Here is a 19,273-nt window from a genome sequence, read left to right on the forward strand (position 1 = left end):
GGCTGGAGGCTGGCAGAGTGCTCTGGCAACAAAGCCCTTAGATCACCTGAGAGGGCAGAGCATCTCTGAAACCTGCCAAGAGGATTTTCACTAATGTTGTGAAATGCAACAGAAAAAGCACTAGCTTCAGGTGCAGAAGATCTTCAAAAGCTGCTACAAGGTTAGACCAAACTGTCTCTCTGGTTTCCCTGAAATGGATCTACAATGGTTCTAGAAGGCCAGGTGAGAAGTCGAAGATTTCTGGTTCCCTACCTCAGATTCAGCTCAACTGACCACTGTTTGAGTAGCCAAGGGCCAGCTGAATGGCAGTTTGGACCTCAGGCCCGACCAAGCTACCAGAGGTCTCTGAGCCTCATGTATTCATCTGTAAAATGGGGACTATAGTATCTCCAATGTGGTTGTAGGAAGGATTTATTAGACAATGTGTGTCAAGTGTTTTGAAAAGTTCCTAGCTACTCTACCAAAATGGTGGCTGTTATGAACGCCCGGCAAAGCAATCGCACACCCTGATTTCCCTGAGATTCAGATTTTCCACAAAGGAATGAGGCTACTGTGCCTCTAACCCGTACTTCATTTTCTTCAGGAAAAAAATCAGGAAACATAAGAGGCTGAACACCAAAGGCTCTTCAAAAAACCTTCATGGCCTGACCAACCAGTAAGATCTTGGTACAACTTCCAGAGCAGGATGGGCACAGGAAGAAAGAAAGACCTTTATTAGTGGTGGTTTTCCTTTTTTTTTTCCCCCGTTTTGTTTTTGTTTTCTTTTTCTCCCCTTGGCAAAGGATTAACGTGGAGGTTCTTAAACAAGGGGGTCCCCCATTTACAGCTGACAGCAGCAGCTGCAATCTCGAACTCTCCTGCAGAATGGCAGGGAATCGAATCAAAAAGAAAAGCAAGTGGACAACCTTTCCTCCGGGAGCAGGAAACACAATACCAGCCTTTCGCCAAACCCAGCAGACACCAGCCCTGATTGGAGGTTGCTTCGGAACAAAGGGAAATTGGTATTAAAAAAAAAAAAATCTTCTGAAAGCCAACTCAGCAGATGGTTTTTTCCTGGGCTCCATGAGAAGGGGGGGGTGGGGGGGAGTGGGGGCAGGGGAAGGATGCTGGGATAACACAACTGCCACTAGGATACAGATGACTGAGAAGTGACAAAGATGGGCAAAGAGGACTGACCTCTCACCCCAGAATTTCACAAAGGGCAATTACACCATGTGGCGGTGATCTGGACTCTGCTGCTGACCGCTTCCAACTTGCAGCTGTCGTTCGTCACAGCCACGTCTGGGCCTTCATGAAAAGCTGGGGGGTGGGAAGGGGGTGAGTGAATGAGAGGATATTGAGAAAGTTTAATTAAAAGCTGGAGTTGGTTAGAAATCTATGACCAGGGAGTTCTAAAGAACTACATCTTCTATCTCCATTGTACTTTTAACATTTTGGAACTTTCCAGTCATTCATTCAGATTATCTTCAAAATAATGTGGAAGGAAGAGAGAAATTAGTCATTTCTTTTTCAATATGAGAAAGTAGAGATTCATTTGTTGAAGGAGAAATGGGCCTTGGACCCAGAACCCCAGCTCAGGAAAGCTCTCCTCCCTTCCCTAAGTATCAGGCCAAATACTGGTGGAACTGTGTTTTGAAGGGGCCCTTTGCTGAGACCCACTTTTTTAGTCAGAACCAGGACACATTACCATATCCTGTAAATCACTTCTCAGTTAAGTCACAGGGAGCCTGGTATCCTAAAGTCCTGTGCTGTGTCGCTAGCCTATCACTGAGTTCTATGTCTCATGTCTACTAAGAGCTACTGAGTGCTTTCCAACAGGGAGATGGGCCTGGGTCATTAGAGAAAGGAGCTGTGGTCTCCAGGATGAGGCTGCCATAGTCAAGACTTACCCATGACCCAGGCCAGCAGCAAGTACCAGGAACGACCAGGTGAGCTAGACAGGACTCAGTCTCTCCTTAAGAATGTCCCAGGAAGCTCTGGTGGTGCAGTACATAAGGCATTTGGCTGCAAACCAGCAAATCCACAAGCAGCTCCACGGAAGGAAGATGAGGCAATCTACTTCCACAGAGATTTCCAACCTTCAAAACCCAAAGGGGGTTGCTATGAGTCAGAATCAACTCCATGACAGTGAGTTTAAGAGGGTACCAGGATACCAGCAGGGTAAGCTAGACTGAAATTTTTCAATGATGTTGTTGTTGATGTTGTTGTTATGTGCCGTTGAGTCACACCCGACTCGTAGTGACCCCTCCTTGGGTTGCCGAGGCAGTATCACTACAGAAGTAGATTGCCCAACCTTTCTTCCAAGGAGTGGCTGATGGTTTTGAACTGCCAGCCTTCTGGTTAGCAGTCAAGTGCCTTAGGCACTATGCTACCAGAGCTCCTTCCTACTATTAGAAACCAGAAGACCTAGCTGGGAGTTTGAGTCCTGACCCCTTCAGCAATTAGTTATAACCTTGGCCAAGACATTTAAAAACTCCCAGAGTCCATTCCCAGTCCATAAAACAGAGAGAAGTAAGAGCTACTTCAATGAACCCAGAAAGAGGCTCCAGTTGGGCAGGTATGCATACACTCTATCTGCAAAGTACTGAGCAGATGTGATGGTTGCTATCATCGTTCCATATTATGCACTCTCTGGAACATGTATGTTGACAGTTAATTTTACTGTCCTAGATTTTTCCCTATATGCCCTGTGATCAATTCTTCCCAACAAGATCTTCCTATATGCACACATCACTTATGCTGAACACATCACAGAACTCTGCAGACACTTGTAGAATTTAGATGTTTCAGCTCTGCTAAGGTATCTCTGGGTGGGAGCACAAAAAAGAAAACATGATGAAAGATTTCAGATGTTTCTAAGGAGCCAATGCAAACTATGCAGGGCTGACTAGGCAGAAGCTGTTCTGAAAGAGAAGAAGGCTTTCCAAAGAATGATCTCGATTGGCAGAGAGCTAACAAGAACGTGATTAACATCTAGGAAATAAGAAAAGTGAATACTACAATACAAGATGTAATTCCTATCTTTCGAGAGCTTACACCATAGCTGAGAAAAAAAAAATACCTTTGAGAACGCATATTCAACCCTTTCAGGTAGACCAAACCAAACCAAACTTACTGCCGTCAAGTTTATTCCAACTCATTGCAACCCCTCCTTTGGGTTTCTGAGGCAGTATCTCTACAGAAGTAGATTGTCCAGTCCTCCTTCTAAGGAGTGGCTGGTGGGTTTGAGCTGTCAGCCTTCTGGTTAGCAGTCAAATGCCTTAGGCACTATGCCACCAGAACTCCTAGATCCTATAGGCCCTTAAATAAAGGAGAAAGCAGGTCTCAGCAATGGTGGGGACTATTAGAGAAAGCAGAGGATTCTGTATGAGATGGGCACCTACACTTCAAAGGTATCTTGTTTCTGTATCTTCTGGCTAGCTCCCAGACGCAAACCAGACCTTCTGACTAATTTTTGATTCACTTCTTTGCCTAGAACTGTCCACAGAGACAGTTAACACAAACACCTGAACAATCCATTGTACATAGGATGTGGGTGATCTGGACCAGCAAAAGTACATAAGGCAATATAGATATGGAAGATTCTTGACCTTGAGTTCAGGGTACCCCAACAATGATGAGCTGGTGCAGTCTGGGAATGCTTCTAGAGAAGAAAAGCCAAACTCACTGCCATCAAGTCATTCTGACTCATGGGAACCCTACGTCATAGGGTAGACTTGCTCCACGGGATCTTCTTGGCTATAATCTTTACTAAAGAAGACTGTCAGGACTTTTCTCTGCAGCATCACTGGGTAGGTTCAAACTGTCAACTTTTAGGTTTGTGCTATCCAGAGACCTCAAAGTCAGAAAACAAGAATACATTTTATCCCAAGGTACTCCTGCTGAATCTCACCGTGAACTGTCTCAGATGATCTAGTGAGGAGGTCACAAACCCTTGGCCCTCTGCATACCAGATCATCTCTAGGTATTATTGTCCTCTGCTCTGCAAGTTTATACCTCCTAAGAGGAACACTGACAAAATAGCATTTTTAGCCCAGGGAGGAGGATGGTTGGCATCAAGAATCTATGGTATCCAAGAAAGTTGCAAGAACTGGAGATATATAGGCTTTAAAAGAGATGACTTACGACTGCACCAAGGATGACTTCAGCCCAATACAAGAAAGAGCTTTCTAAAACAGGAGCTGCCTCCAGAGGTGGCAAATCTCCTCCCTGAGGATCTCGGAGCAGCAGCTCAATAACAGTCCATTAGGGACTGTAGACAGTATTTGTTGTTTATTTAGGACAGATGCCGAAATAGAAATGCTCAAAGGCTCTTCCCACTCTGAGCATCATCCATGATGTTGGAAGTATGACCCAACTGCAGACACATTCCTTTCTTCTGACCCATAGTTTCTCTCATCACTTGGGCTTGCCTACTGTCCTGGTGCCCGATTCTAGCCTGCGTCCTCAATGGATTTAACTCCTACTCACACTCTTGCTGCTTCCCCCAGTCTTGGCTTCCTCAGTCAAACAAGACACCAACCTGTTATTTATTCAAATGGTAGCTATCAAGTAGGGAGACTGGGCCGGATCAGTAACCTGATGCTCTAAATGAGAGCCACAATTCCAAATAAATTAGTTTCTACCCCTTTGCCCTCCAAAAAGGACAAAAATAACAGAGATTGCCCTTCTACCTGACATATAGATCCCATTTAGCTAGAGGTGGAGAGCTCTGGTGATACAGTAGTTAAGTGCTTGACTGCTAACCAAAATGTCCATGTTTTGAAGTCTCCATTTCTGTGGAGGAAAAACGTGGCAGTCTGCTTCTATAAAGATAATAGCCTTGGAAAGCCTACGGGGCAGAGCTACTCTGTCCTAAAGAGTTACTATGATTCGGAAATGACTCACTGGCAAAGGGTTTTAGCAAGGGGATTGATACCTTTCATGAGAAGCAACTGTTTTAAGTTAGTTTTCCAAGGGGGTACAGTCTGATGCCAAGATGCCAGAATTTCTGAGTTGAGTTTTCATTAACAACACTAAATAAATCAACTACCTGGTCCAGCATGAAAGGCTACCCATACTCCTGGGCAAAGCAATATTTGCAAATGATGACTTCTTATTGGCAAGGCATGGTGATCTGCCTTGAGGGCCAGAGCTTCTCCTTTTCTACCTCCCCTGGAGAATTCTACCATCTCAAAACCCCCAGAATCCCCTGTAAAACTGGCTAGAAACTTGTGGGAGGTGAAAGAGAAGGTCTGAGGAAGAACCACTGTAAACAAGCTTTAAAAAACAATGAAGCAACCTGCATTTGATACTAATGATGACTATCAAATGGCCTCACAAGCCAGGCACCAAGGTGGGAACTGCCCAGACTTTTCAGAGTAAATAAAGGCCTCCACTGTTTCCACTGATGAGGATAGGCTGGTGGCGAGGTGAAGAAAGTTGGCTCAGGGAGAGACGGGCAGGCAAGGAAAAAAATCTGGGACTCAGGTAGCAATGCACTCTCAAGATATACAGAAAGCCCCTTTTCTTCATAGGGCAAGATCCACTGGAATATTATGGGAGGGCAGAAAGCTCCTAAAATTATGTAGCGTGTCCTTCCCCGCTTGCAGGCTCTGATCCTGGGATCCTCAGCTTATACTCCCTCAGTACCAGAGAGCTCCCAGGTCCACCAATCAGTGTAGGATTGACTGTTTTGTGCACACTCAATACAAGATGGTGGACTAAGAGTCCAAATGGGTTTGCAGACTGGGTCTGACTATCCACTCCTGGAGTCCTGGCTCTACTCAATTTCTGCCCCAGGGCCTCCTCTTCCCAGGGCTACTGATCCTTGTTTGGTGTGGGTGTCCAGAACCTCAACTCCACCCTCCAAGTGCAAGTCACCCTGAGTACGATAACAGGTTGAAATCTGCTCCCCAAAGCAATTTGGCTGTGTGAGAATTATAATGTATTGCAGATCAACAAAACCCTCTTATTTTGTTCCCCTTAAAACACATGCCTTCAATGCTTCATGCTATTTGTTTTCTATATTTAATCTAGTCAAGAACTTGAACCAAGGCCTCTGGTCAAGGTTTTGAGTAACATGCACATCCCTATGCTGTTTGCCTTGAATGTTCTTGTTGCTGTTATCTGCCATAAAGTCAGCCTCTGACTCATGGTGACCCTATGCACAGCAAGATTAGACCTTTGTGATCCACAGAGCTTTCAATGGCTGATTTTCTGAAGTAGACTACCAGGCCTTTCTTCCTAATCTTAATCTGGAAGCTCCACTGAAATTCGTTCAGCATCACAGCAACATGCAAGCCTCCCCCGACAGACTGGAAGGTGAGGTAGCATATGTGGTGCCTTGGTTGGGAATCAAACCCAAGTTCCCTGCACACAAGGCAAGACTTCTACCACTGAACCACCACTGTCTCCACCAGATGCCTTGAACTGATTTTAATTACTTTCTGATCAAACCCAAGAGGTAAGCAAGGCATCTGAACAATATCTTGGGATGTTCTGCATTATTGTGTTTTGAAGGCAGGATATTATATTTTTAACTTAAAGCTGAGTGAATGAGAAATCAAAGGACAGGGTCTTAACCACTGCATCACCAGGGCTCCAAAAGGATGTTGTTGTTGTTGTTATTGTTATGTGCTATGAGGGCAACTCATAAGAACCCCTCCTTGGGTTACCAAATCAATGTCACTACAGAAGTAGATTACCCAACCCTCCTTCTGAGGAGTGGCTGGTGGGTTTGAACTTCCAGCCTTCTGGTTAGCAGTCAAGTGCTTTAGGTACTAGAGAAGGTCAAAAGAGACTATTGATCTTGTCTTTCAATTTTTTTTTTTTCTTTTTATAAAGGAAACATACCTGAAGGTCAACTGGAAACGTGGCTATAAGGAGACTTTTGGAGGATGCAAAACTGAAATGATGGAGAAAGGGCCCCAGCTGCAAAGACTGGAAGCACAGCAACGATGAAAGAACGCATGTGCTATACTCCACGCAGTGGTTCCTTTGACAACACTTAACAACTTTTATTTTGAGTCATCCTTTGCACTCAGCAAAGAGCTCTGGTGGTGTAGTGGTTAAGGCATTTGGCTGCTAACCAAAAGATTGGTGGTTGGTACCTGGAGAAGAAAGATGAGGAGTCTGCTTCCATAAAGATTGATAGCCTAGGAAAACCAATGGGGGTGACTATGAGTCAGAATCAATTCAATGGCAATGAGTTTGTTTTTGTTTTTTGTTTTGTTTTTGTTTTTTTGGTGCTCAGCAGAAATACTGGTTTGGCACTTAAATGACCACAAAGATAAAAGATCTTTGAATGATCTCTGAATAAATCTCCATAGTAATCCCCACCACCACCAAAAACCTTATCAGTGATATATTCCGTTTGTACTTGTGCAAGAATCAGAAATAAGACGCTAACACTGCCCCTGACTAGCAAAATTAAACACAGCCATGAGCAACAGGGAAACAGGACTGGCCAAAAAAATATGGCTTCTGATACCGCCCATGCCACTCAACCACCCAGGTACACCACGGTTGACTGCATTTTTTTTTTTTTTTTTTTTTTTTCTTAATTGTGATTTGGGTGAAGATTTACAGAGCAAATTCACTTTCCATACAACAGTTCACATATACTTTGTCTCATGTCATCGACCACTGTTTACCACAATGCAACAACTCCCCTCCCACTTCCTCCCCATAGTTACCTCTTCCCAGCGTCCATCCCTCCATACTCTCCTGCCCCCTGAACTGTCTCCCTGTGCATAAGCAGCCCCTCCTTCTCCCATGATTGTTCTCTCCAAGGCATGTGTCTACTTGAGGTAAATGTTTAACTCACATGCCTGTACTTTGTTTGGCTGGAAACCACAGGTGTGGGTTCAATTCCAGACCTGAAGGGCAGCTAGGGGCCATAGTCTCAGTGGTTCCACCAGGCTCTATTGGACCAGCAAACCTGGTCCCCACCTTTTTTTTTTTCCTCCAAATGATTTTGAGTTTTGTTCCACATTGTTCTCCCTCTCTATGCAGGATCTCCTACATCCCTTCCAAGTGGATGACAGTGGTAGCCGGGCACCATCTAGTTCTTCTGGTCTCATAGTCATATAAGTTGCAGATCAGATGGTATACCAGTCACTAGGACTAATTGTTTTCATGAATTTTGGTTTTCTTCTTTCTTCTTTGCTCTTGACGAGGACAGACCCATTGTTGCATCTAGATGGCAGCTTGCTAGCTTTTAAGATCCTAGTCGCTACTCGCCAAAGTAGGAGGTGGAACAATGATTTGTATAGTATGTTATGCCAATTGAGCTTGATGTTCCCTGCGACTATGGTCTCAAGCCCCCAGGTTCAACTACTCGGTCTCTCTGGGTAGCTGGCTGTGACCAAGCAGTGACCACAACCTTGCCCCTTGTCAACTCTACTATACACCTGGGAATTCTGATCATTCACATAAACTTGTAGGACCATTGTCTGCCAACCCTATATATGATCTTGGATACACTCCCCATTTCATAGACATACCTAATCATTTAGCCTGTCCACCTATCTATCCATCCATATACCCATGTTTGCCTTCACTGACAACTCAGTACTATATATGCAAAAGGGTTCATATTTTTTGTCTGTACCTCCCATGTACCTCTTTATGTCTTTCTCATCCTCAATGCTGCCATATTAGTCACTCACATTTGGTACATTGCCCTTCTCTTCACCCAAATCAATACTTATCTCTATCTATCCAGCAGCGTTTCCTCCCCTCCCCTCCCACCCCTGGTAACCAACAAAGAAAATTTCCTTCAATAGATAAACCTTTCCTTAACTTTTACATAACAGACTAATACAATATTTGTCCTTTTGTGATTGACTTATTTCACTCAGCATAATGTCCTCCAAGTTCATCCATGTTATGTGGTGTTTTGCAGATTCTACATTATTCTTTAGCATTGTATAGTATTCCATTGTGTGTATGTACCATAGTTTGGTTATCCATTCCTCAGTTGACGGACATCTAGGTTGTTTCCATCTTTTGGCTATTGTAAATAGTGCTGTGATGAACATGGGCGTGCATATATCTGTTCTTGCCATGGCTCTCACTTCTTTAGGGTATATACCTAGTAATGGAATGGCTGGTTCAAATGGTATTTCTAATTCCAACTTTTGAAGGAATCGCCATACTGCTTTCCACAATGGTTGTACCATTTTACAGTCCCACCAGCAGTGTATGAGAGTCTGACTGCATGTTTTTGCTGTGCCCTCTAAGGCCAGTTCTGTGAGTGCTAAGAAAGAAGCAGATGTCCTCGTGAGAATGAAAGGAACACATACTGAGTGCGGTGCTATGCTAAGTGCCCAGCAGACACACTGTTTAATCCTCCAGAAGACACCACTAAGGAGGTGCTGCTATTATCCCTGATTTCCATAAATCAGGAAACAGTTTCCAGAGGTTAAGTGACTTCTCTAAAGTTAGACAAAGCAGGCAGTGGAGTTCTAAGGCAGGTTCTCTTAATCCAGAGGCTGAGAAAGCCCAGTCCTAGAGATGGAATCTGGCTTCTAACCAGGTAGGGACTCTTCCAATAGATCCCTGTATTCCTCACCTGCTATTTTCCATTTAAACTTCTCTGCACAGCATCAATGCCATCACGTTCCCCAGGCCCCAAACCTCCTCCTCCCCAGTTCAAAATCCCCTAAGCACTCCTATTATTTACAGAAAAAATCCAAATGCATTTGTTGTTGATAGTTGCCATGGAGTCAATTCCAACACCTGATGGAGCTCTGGTGGCGTAGTGCCTATGGCATTTGACTGCTAACCAGAAGGCTAGTGGTTTATACCCACCAGCCACTCCTCAGAAGGACAACTGAGCAATCTACTTCCATAAAGATACTGCCTCAGAAACCCAAGGAGGGGTTGCTATGAGTGGATGTACTCAACAGCATTGAGTTTGTTTGTTTGGATGACCCTATATGTGCAAAAGGAGCTTTGGTACCATAGTGCCTAAGGCATTTGACTGCTAACCAGAAGACTGGCGGTTCAAGCCCACCAGCCGTTCCTCAGAAGGAAGATGGGGCAATCTACTTCCGTAGTGATACTGCCTTGGAAACCCAAGGAGGGGTCGCTATGAGTCGGGGCCAACTTGACAGCATGTAACAACAACAATATGTGCAAAGTAGAACTACTCCGAAGGGTTTTCAAGGCTGTGGCCTTTCAGAAGCAAATCTCCAGACTTTGTCTCTGGCTGGGTTCCAATTATCAACCTTTTCCTTAGTAATTGAGCACTCAAGTTTGTGCCACTCAGGAACTCCATGTATGTGACATTCACTACTCTCCGCAATCTGATGCCAACCTAGCTTTCCACCCACAGTACATGTAAAACCTTTTTTCTATCCATATTTCAGGGGTCACAAAGATGTTATTTGAAGATGAATAAATAAATGTGTGACCTATTAGAATTCCCAAGACAGAACAGCGCTTATAGAATGAATGATTATCTATCCTAACAGAATGGTTTTCCTGCTTTGTTATGCTGCCAGACTCATTTCAATGGCATGGAGTTCACCAAAGAATGTTCCCTAGGGAAGCCCAAAGTGAAACTGACTACCAAGAGAAGATCAAAACCAAGAGGAAAGGACTAGCCTGGTGCTCTATACTCCCAGAGAATCACAAACACAGGAAGGAAAAAGAAAAATACAAGGAGGGGGAAGAAAGACCAAATATTCCCGGAATATTCTCATGCAACCCAAGTTTAGTAAGGCTCACTACTTTGTAAGCTCAACTCTGACCCTTCCTCTCAGGATTTTAGGGCTTTTAACACTGGGGGCAAAAAGGAAACAATTTGATGCAGGAACAGTGGGTCTTAAGAAAGGTCAAAAATCTATGTTTATAATAACTCATGTTTCTTGAATGGAAAGACTTGCCCCCTGTAACCAAACGGCTCTGAAAGTTCCCAGTGTTTAGAACAGAAATAAGGCTTCAGAGGTCAAAAGGCATTTTTGTTTTTATTCTGTTTTAGTGAGTTGTTTTGTTTTGTTTCAACATGTAGAAACTGAAACCCTGGGAGGTAAAGCATTCTTGCTGAAATCATTTAATAATGGAGGCAGAGCTAATGCCCACAGCTTCTGTCTCCATGTCCAAGGATTTCTTCCCTCAATACCTGCTGCCCAAGATGTCAAATGTTACCTGTTTCCCTATGGAGACAAATACTTTGTGGGAAAGGCCATTCATCACCCTCCCTGCTGCTTTAGCTATAAAATAGCTAGAAAGAACCTCTTCCGGGGGCGGGGGGGAATTCCAGGCACTCTAATGAATAAATAGTAATGTGCTGCTTAATAAATAAATAAATAGAGAGAGAAAATAAAATAAAACAATAGGAGAAATTCAGCCTCTTGTGATGGTGAAGGGAAAAGCTAGCACTGCTAACAAAGACACCATATCCTCACCCTCTGGAGGGCACAGTCTAGGCCCTCAGTCAAACAACACACCTGGGACTGATGAGAGGTAGACTAGGTAAAATGATGGCAAGGGCAGGACACTTGAACCACAAGGACCAAACGGCTCACTGTCAGTTGTTTATGGTCACCCACAAGAGAAGAGCAGTCAGCAACAAGGGGTGCAGAATTCAGAGGTCAGATAATCTGCATCCTTGGCGAACAGACCACTTCTCACTCCTTGCCCAACTTTCCCTCCCACAGCCACTTCCTTACCTACCCGCTACACCAAATTGCTACAACCACGGAGGGTAAAGAAGAAGCATGCCTCTGAGCATCCAATGGGAAAAATGGATATCCCTAGTGATGTCCGTTCTCACCGACAACTGCACTACTAAAGGCTTTGCTTTTATCTCTCCCACTTCAACAACCTCCCCCTCCCCAGTTCAAACCCTGCCGGGCACTCCTGCTACTTAAGAAGTTAATCCAAACCCATTTATTCATTGATATTCATTCCTCTCTGCCATCTGCTGCCAACCTAACTTTCCATCAACAGCACTTGAAAAACCTTTATTCTACCCATACTTTGTGTGTTTATCACAAAGCAGAAGTTGCTTGAGGAATATGCAAAGAAATGCATGACCTACTAGGTCTTCCCAAGACAGGACAAGTGCTCAGAACAGAATCCAAGAATACTTCCATAGTCTAGGTGGGGTGGCCAGGAACGAATCTTGAGTATGCTTCTATGACCAGGGCTGAACCTGATGAATATGAGGAAGTCCCTGCTATTGGAGGAAACAGGTTTTCCTGATGGAGTTGGTGAGGAGGGAAAATTAAGTCCAAGGGAATCAAATAAAAATTGTATTTTAGTCAAAAGCAAAGAAAATTCATAAGCATACTAAAGAAAAAAGAATAGGACTTTAACCATGAGACTTTGAAAGCTCCCTCAAACATCCTAAACTCACTGCTGTCGAGTTGATTGCAACTCATAGCAACCCCTCCTTGGGTTTTCGAGGTGGTATCTCTACAGAAGTAGATTGCTAATCTTCCTTCCAAGGACTGGCTGGTGGTTTGAAGGACTAACCTTCTATTTATCAGTCAAATGCCTTAGGCAACCACACCACTAGAACACTGAAATTAAACATATGTGCCACAATGCAATCCTATCACACTTGTTAAGGTGGAAAGCTGTGGAGGAAACGTGCCAGTGCTAGTGCCTTAACTTCCCAGTAGTCCTTTACTTCTACAGAGTGGTGGCTAAAGGACCAGAATACAGCATTAGCTGTGGAGTCCAAACGAATTGGTCTTGAAGGCTAACTCTATCCTTTCTTGCCCCCACCCCTTTCAAGCATCACCTTCCTCATCTGTATGTCAACAATATTTGCCTGGAAGCATTGTTATAATGACAAACAGAAAAGGTGAATACATGTAAAACAGCTAGCACAGGGCCTGCCACATAGTAGGTGCTCAATAAATCAGAGCTATTAAGTTATGTGCTCTGTAAGTTATCTATCTAGTTTTTCCTAAAATTTTCCATTGATCACTGCTGTTGTTGGGGGCTGTTAAGTCAATTCCTACTCACAGCAATCCCCCGTTACAAAGCACAACTTCCCCACGGGGCTTTCTTGGCTGTGATCTTCACAGGAGCAGATTCCCAGAACCCCTTTCTTCCAAGAAATCTTGGAAGAAGATCTTTCTCCCTCAGAATCCCTGGGCGGGTTCGAACTACCAATCTTTCACTTAATAGCTGCTGTGCCACTAGGGCTATATCATGTAGAAATTATTATCTCTATTTGCCAATAAGGAAACTGGGCCTCAAAAAGGCTATAGTCTGGATCCAAAAATCACAAACCGGTTGGTGTCAGACCACCATATTGCATCTCTCTCACCTGGGTCATTGTATAGGGCTCATCTAGCACATCCCCATTCTATGGCTGTGGAATCTGCATGAGTACTTCCAATTCCCATGGTCCTCTGGAAAGAAATCAGCTGCTAAGCTCTACCCAGCTGACAGCCACCCTAAAACCCTATCCCTGCCAATACTCTTCATGTCATGTGTTTCTCCTGAAATTGCACCTAGACCCTCATCCTCACTTTTCGCTTGCATTGGGTAAACTAGAAAGGGATTAAAAGAAGTATACCACCACCTGTCTATCGATTTGTTGTACTGTTATACCTTGTGTGTTGCTAGATGCTTGAAGCAATGCCACTGGTATTTCAAGTAACAGCAGGGTTACTCATGGTGGATAAATTTCAACAGAGCTTCCAGACTGAAATAAACTAGGATAAAAGGCCTGGAGACTTAATTTTGAAAATGAGCCCATTATAACCTTATGGATCAAAACAGAAAATTGTCTGATATCATCCTGAAAGATGAGATCTCTTAGTTGGAAGGCCCTACATAATAGCTGTTAACAATGGACTCAACCATACCAATGACCATAAGGTGCTGCAAGACCAGGCAATGTTTCCCTCTGTAACACATAATGTCTGCATGAGGCAGCCAACTCGATGGCAACTGACAACAAAGTCATTAAACCACTTATATGATTGAGTTTAAAGTGCAATAGTGTTGGTCCTGTGATAAAGAACAACTTTACATTTTTGGAGTACTCCTGCAAAGCAGGACCTATCCAAAGGACAGTCCTAAGGCTCTGAAATATGTTCTGAGCTCTCCTCTCAGCCTCTACTTCCTGTCATATGCTGCTCTCATACTTCATGTAAATCCATTCCTCATAAACCGTCTCCCAGAAAGCATTTTAATTTCCAGTAAATCTTTTGTATGGAAGGAGAACAGTTAGAGGAATCATCCTTGAGACAATAAGGCAGTATGTTCAGTGGGTCCTTCTGAAATTCCATCACTAAAGTAGCCAGGTTCCTTGACTATCTATCATGCCTACCCTTTGGAGGGTTGGTGCTGGGTTTGAAATTTCAGACCAAGTTCTTGAGGATGCCTCGTGTGCACTACTTCACTCTAGTAGACCATGCTAAAACAGAGTTAACTAACCTAAAAAGGAAGTAGCCTGTGACACATAAGGGATGCTATCAACATCCTATAGAGCTTCCTCTTTACGGAAAAGAAAACCATTTGGGGTCCAATACAAATTGTCTTTGCCTGAGGCTACCAAGCAATGACTTGGACAAAACTAATTGGTCTGCTAAAACACACACACACATATACACACACAAAATGTGACATCCAATTTCCCCCAGCCTCCAACTTTGCAGTTGAATCATTAAAAATAAAAAAAGTCCTTGAAACTGTCTTTGCCTCTGTCAAGGGTCAGCAAACATTTTTTAATAAGGCCAGAGGGTAAACATTTAGGCTTTGTAAGCCATACAGTCTCTGTCACAACTACTCAAGTCTGTGCTTATGGTGCAAAAGCAGGCATTGACAAAATATGAACAAACTGGTGTGGCTGTGTTCCAATAAAACTTTATTTATGAACCCTGAAATTTGAATTTCACATCATTTTCACATATTCCAAAACATAATTCTTTTGATTTATTTTTTCCTTCAATCTTTAAAAACCTAAAAGCACTTCTTGGCTTACAGATTACACAAAAACAGGAGGAGAACAGGATTTGGCCCATAGGCCGTAGTTTGCCAAACTCTACCCCAAGACAGCATTTCCATGAACTCAAGGACCACCCCAATACTGCCTCCTTCCTGGCTCCTATCATAGGGCCTAATTCCCAAGACCACTCAATGTGCATTTCTTCAATGAGTGACTCACCTCATGAAAAGACCCAAAAGACATGATTTCAGGTTTAGATGCTAATCTGTTGAAAATACCATCTTCATCCTTTTTCCTCTCTCAAGTTCCTGATCACATACTTCATATCCATATAAATAAGTAAATTCTGCAGCTTCATAGCATTGAACTTACCAGTACAAATGGCAGGTGAAGTTTCCACCCCTCAACCTAAGCTTCCCTTCTTGCCTAGCCATGTGTTTTCAAAACAACAGAAATTAAAGAGTGATAAAGTTACCATTCTAATCCAATGGAGATCAGAGAATGTTCTCATCATCTACCAAATGACTGAGACTCAGAACTGATAAGTTTATTAATTATTTTCTCAAAAGTAACAGCTCCAAAAATGAACATATGTAGGCAGGATGAAGAAGTACAATATAAAACAAGCTCCCAAGAGTTAAAAGAAAAACTTTGTAGAGTATTCTCATCATGGTACCAGCATAAGGCAGCAGTCTACACTGCGTATCAGTCCTCCTTCTCCTCTTTCCTTTCTAAGAGCTCTGGTGGCATAGTGGGTAAGGCATGTGGCTGCTAACCAGAAGGTTGGAGGTTCAAACCCACCAGCTGCTCTGTGGGAGGAATATGAGGCAATCCACTTCCATAAAGATTTACAGCTTTGGAACCCCAACAGGAGTCACTACGAGTCGGAACTGACTCGATGACAGTGAGTTTGGTTTTTTGGCTTTCTTTTCTGCCCCCTCCAAAGGCTGAAGCTTAGAAATGCTTACTTGGCAAGTCCCATATTCAAATGAGCAGTTTTATCTCTTTTTCAAATAAGGGCCACAAGGGCATCTAGCTCTTTAGGTCAAAAAGACCAGCCTGAGATTTTCAGATATGAAAATGGAAGTCCATGGCACACTGCAGCTTTGAAATCACCCCCATGTCACAAATTCCAAAATTATACACTGGGTCATTCCAATATGCAGAAGACTGTATTTGGGGGCATTCTTGTGGCTTTAGGAAAAGTGGTGCCTCACCAAGAGCACATATTACTCTCTTTCTAAGGCAGTGAATTTGGGTTTGTAAACTCAACACTGCAGACTGCTGCTTTTCAAATCCTGACAGTGGGTGGCAGGAGGGAGGTGAAGTATGCATGGAAGGAAAACAGTTACTACAATTTTCAAGCTTTACCCACACAGAAATCCAACAATACACAAAGAACCAGATATCTCAGTGGCCAGAAACAAAAATACTCGTTTTCAAAGCTCAAGAGACCCAACTCCAAAGCAAAGCCTCACTTTCTAAGTGGAGCCTGATTGGAGCTGTTGCATTTTCTTGTAAAAATCTTAAAAGTTTCCACATAGGTAGAGATATCCTTTGACTCTATGGTCAGAGAACCCAGAAATCACTGCAGAGTTGTAATGAAGGTAGTGGAGACCACATCTGTACTCTAACAAAGCAACCAGTTCCTAAAGGTTCCCTTGTGTTCCAAAAGGTTAAAGTAAAGTGGTCAACTACCCTGGTACACCCAGGACTGAGGGGACCCTGAACACAGGACTTTCAATTTTAAAATCAGGACAGTCTGGGGAAAACCAGGAGGAGTTTATTACCTTAGAAAGTCTCTTCTAGCCAAACTCTTTGGGTTTTAAATGCAACAAACCAACAAAAACACTTAGCATAAGGAAGGACAACAACTAACCCTGTTGCAAACAAATACATGATTGCTAGCAATTTTATTCAAAATCCATCAAAAACTACTGATAAGAGATATGCTGCTGACTATCTCTGAGGTATAAACAACACAGGCTCAGTCATCTATGCCATTTTTAGCTAATCTATCATGTCTGGATTCCAAGCAAATGAGCGAATGTGAATGAGAGAGAGAGAGACTCAGATTAACATCTACAATCTAGACCGCTAAAACTCTATCAAAGAAGACAAACATTCCTATCCCCCAATGATATTGGAAACAAGCACTTTCTAGACTAGGGGAGTCATCTGCCATCACAGATGAGTGCCAAACCCTACCCAGGAGCAAAGGTCACTGTAGCTGCCGATGATGCAAAATTCCATTCACTCCCAACCTGCTGACATCATCCTTCACCTAGAAAGCTACCTTCTGCGCCCACGTTTGACTTTTACAAAGAAAATGACAACCAACCAAGTTCAGCCAAAACCCAATCTTTCAAGTCTATGATGTTTTAGATAACGCTTCAGCCCAGTTACCAGCCTCTTTTCTCTCTCCAGCTCCAGTTCTAACGCTCACCGCTGGCTCTCAGAATGATGATTCTCAGCTTGTAAAGGCCTTCATTACCATGAACACTGGGCTTAGTCAGGTGAGCCACACCTCTTTCAGAAAGATTTGCAGTAGGAACAACTGAAACCAAAAGTTACTCTTGACTGTTCTGACCAAAATTTCCTAACATTCTTCTCTTGCCTAGTAAGAACAGATGCAAATATTAAAGCAAACAAATTCAAAATATTATTACTGCTTGGCCGGGGCTAAGCCAGCCATTTGCTACAGTACAACAAGTAGGAACTCCTCCAGAATTGCACTTCTAGTAGCTATTATTTTCAGATGGATTGAAGGGGTGATACATTGGGCATTATATCAAGATTATAGCAGAGATATTGCTTCTGAGAACCTTGAAAAGGTCTTAAATATTCTATCAATGATATTCATAATTCAGAAGTAAATAATAAGCAAACAGATCTTAAAAAGTTGTGAGGAAAACTGCAAAAACAAACACAAAGCCTGGAAGGCAGGGTTTCCTACCTTCTTTTTGGAGTGGCTTCTTTCTTCCTCCTTAGGAGCTTTGCTATTTTTCCCAGCCCGGGACAGCTTCTGGTCTCCGGACTGTTTGATGGTGATCTTAATCTCAGGGGGGCAAATATAGTTCTCCAGGTTCTTTGGGGGCTTTTTGGCCCGCTTTGTGGTCTGAATCTTCAGCTTCAGACTCCCCTCACTGAAGTTCGCCTCCTTGATAGAAAATTCCTGCTCTTCCAGACCATCTCCAGCCACCCATTTCTCGCTGTCTGCATTGGAGTTGGAATCCACATCCCGCCCTGAGCCAAGTTCATCCTCCTCCTCTGGCTCCATGCGCTCTCCACCCACCGGGATCCCTTTCCCAGTTCCTGGAGCAGAGAGCAAAGGTTCCCCTGCACAGGTGGGGGCAGTCGAGGGCTTGGCAGAGGACACTGGTAAGAACTCCGACTCGCCTCCCCTTTGCCGGGAGCTGTTTAAGATTTCCCTGGACTCCATGGCAATCCTGCAGTCTTCAGGAATATTCAGGAGGGGAAAGGGGCAAAGGGGAAAGGGATGGTGAAAAGTTAGGATGCCCAAAATTCCAAGAACAAAGTGATCCAGCTGCTGGGGTCAGAGTCCCAGGGATGGAGACACGGTGAGGTGCTCAGAAGTGGTCAGATCTACAACTGAGAAGCAGAGAGATAATTAATTAGGCAAGGCCGGAAAGAAAATGACTCCAAAAGAAACTTCATGCAAGTTCTAGAAGCCCTTTCCCACTTGTCTATACATCAGAAAAAATCATGGAAAGAAACCAAACCAGAATGCACATATCCCCAAACTGGATTATACTGGAGAAGAAAGGGAACACACACACACACACACACACACACACACACGCCTTCATAACAAATTGTTATTAACCTGTATGACTGTGAGCCCAAGTTTAAAGATAAGAGGAGCAAGCCCTCCAGCCCAGTTACAAGCTGGCTGAGTCACCATCAAAACCACCATGACAAAAGAGAAGTCTAAAGGGTTGATGTTCAGAACTGCAGGAAGAGCCTTTGGTTTGATTCTTGCACCAATTCCTTCTCACATGTGAAGGACAGTCTGCAAAGCGGGTCATAGCCCCAGAGCTGCCTGGGTTAAGGTCTTCATCCCCTTCGGGAAGAACATTTAGCTGACCTCTTGGTCTTCCTTTATCGTTTTTTAAATTATGGATCATTTCAAGTATACGAAACTCTTCCACTTGTTTCTTAGAGCTTAGGTGCAAGGCTTAAAACAAGGAAACAAAAAGATTTGGTAGCAAATCACTTATACCACTGTAATTAATGCAAAACAAACTTTAAAAATGTTTCCATTGACACCAAAGACATTTAGCTGTTAGAAAATATTTAGATAAAAATAGCCATTCTAGGTGGTTTTCATTCCTTTCCTAGTTCCTTAAA

At 43.3% G+C, this 19,273-nt stretch overlaps 1 protein-coding gene across 1 annotated transcript in view; it reads right to left on the reverse strand.

Annotated features, from left to right (window-relative positions):
* Positions 1–18,344, reverse strand: part of SETBP1 (SET binding protein 1) — a 508,250-nt gene extending 489,906 nt beyond the window's left edge. Inside the window, exon 1 of the mRNA XM_007943849.1 lies at positions 17,859–18,344. Coding sequence (XP_007942040.1) covers positions 17,859–18,344 — 486 coding nt within the window. The remainder of the gene's footprint in view (positions 1–17,858) is intronic.
* Positions 18,345–19,273: the final 929 nt, after the last annotated feature.

The sequence above is a fragment of the Orycteropus afer genome, unplaced genomic scaffold (genome assembly GCF_000298275.1).
Source record: "Orycteropus afer afer isolate SDZICR_OR568_19922 unplaced genomic scaffold, OryAfe1.0 scaffold00113, whole genome shotgun sequence".
In the NCBI taxonomy this organism is placed as follows: Eukaryota; Metazoa; Chordata; class Mammalia; order Tubulidentata; family Orycteropodidae; genus Orycteropus; species Orycteropus afer.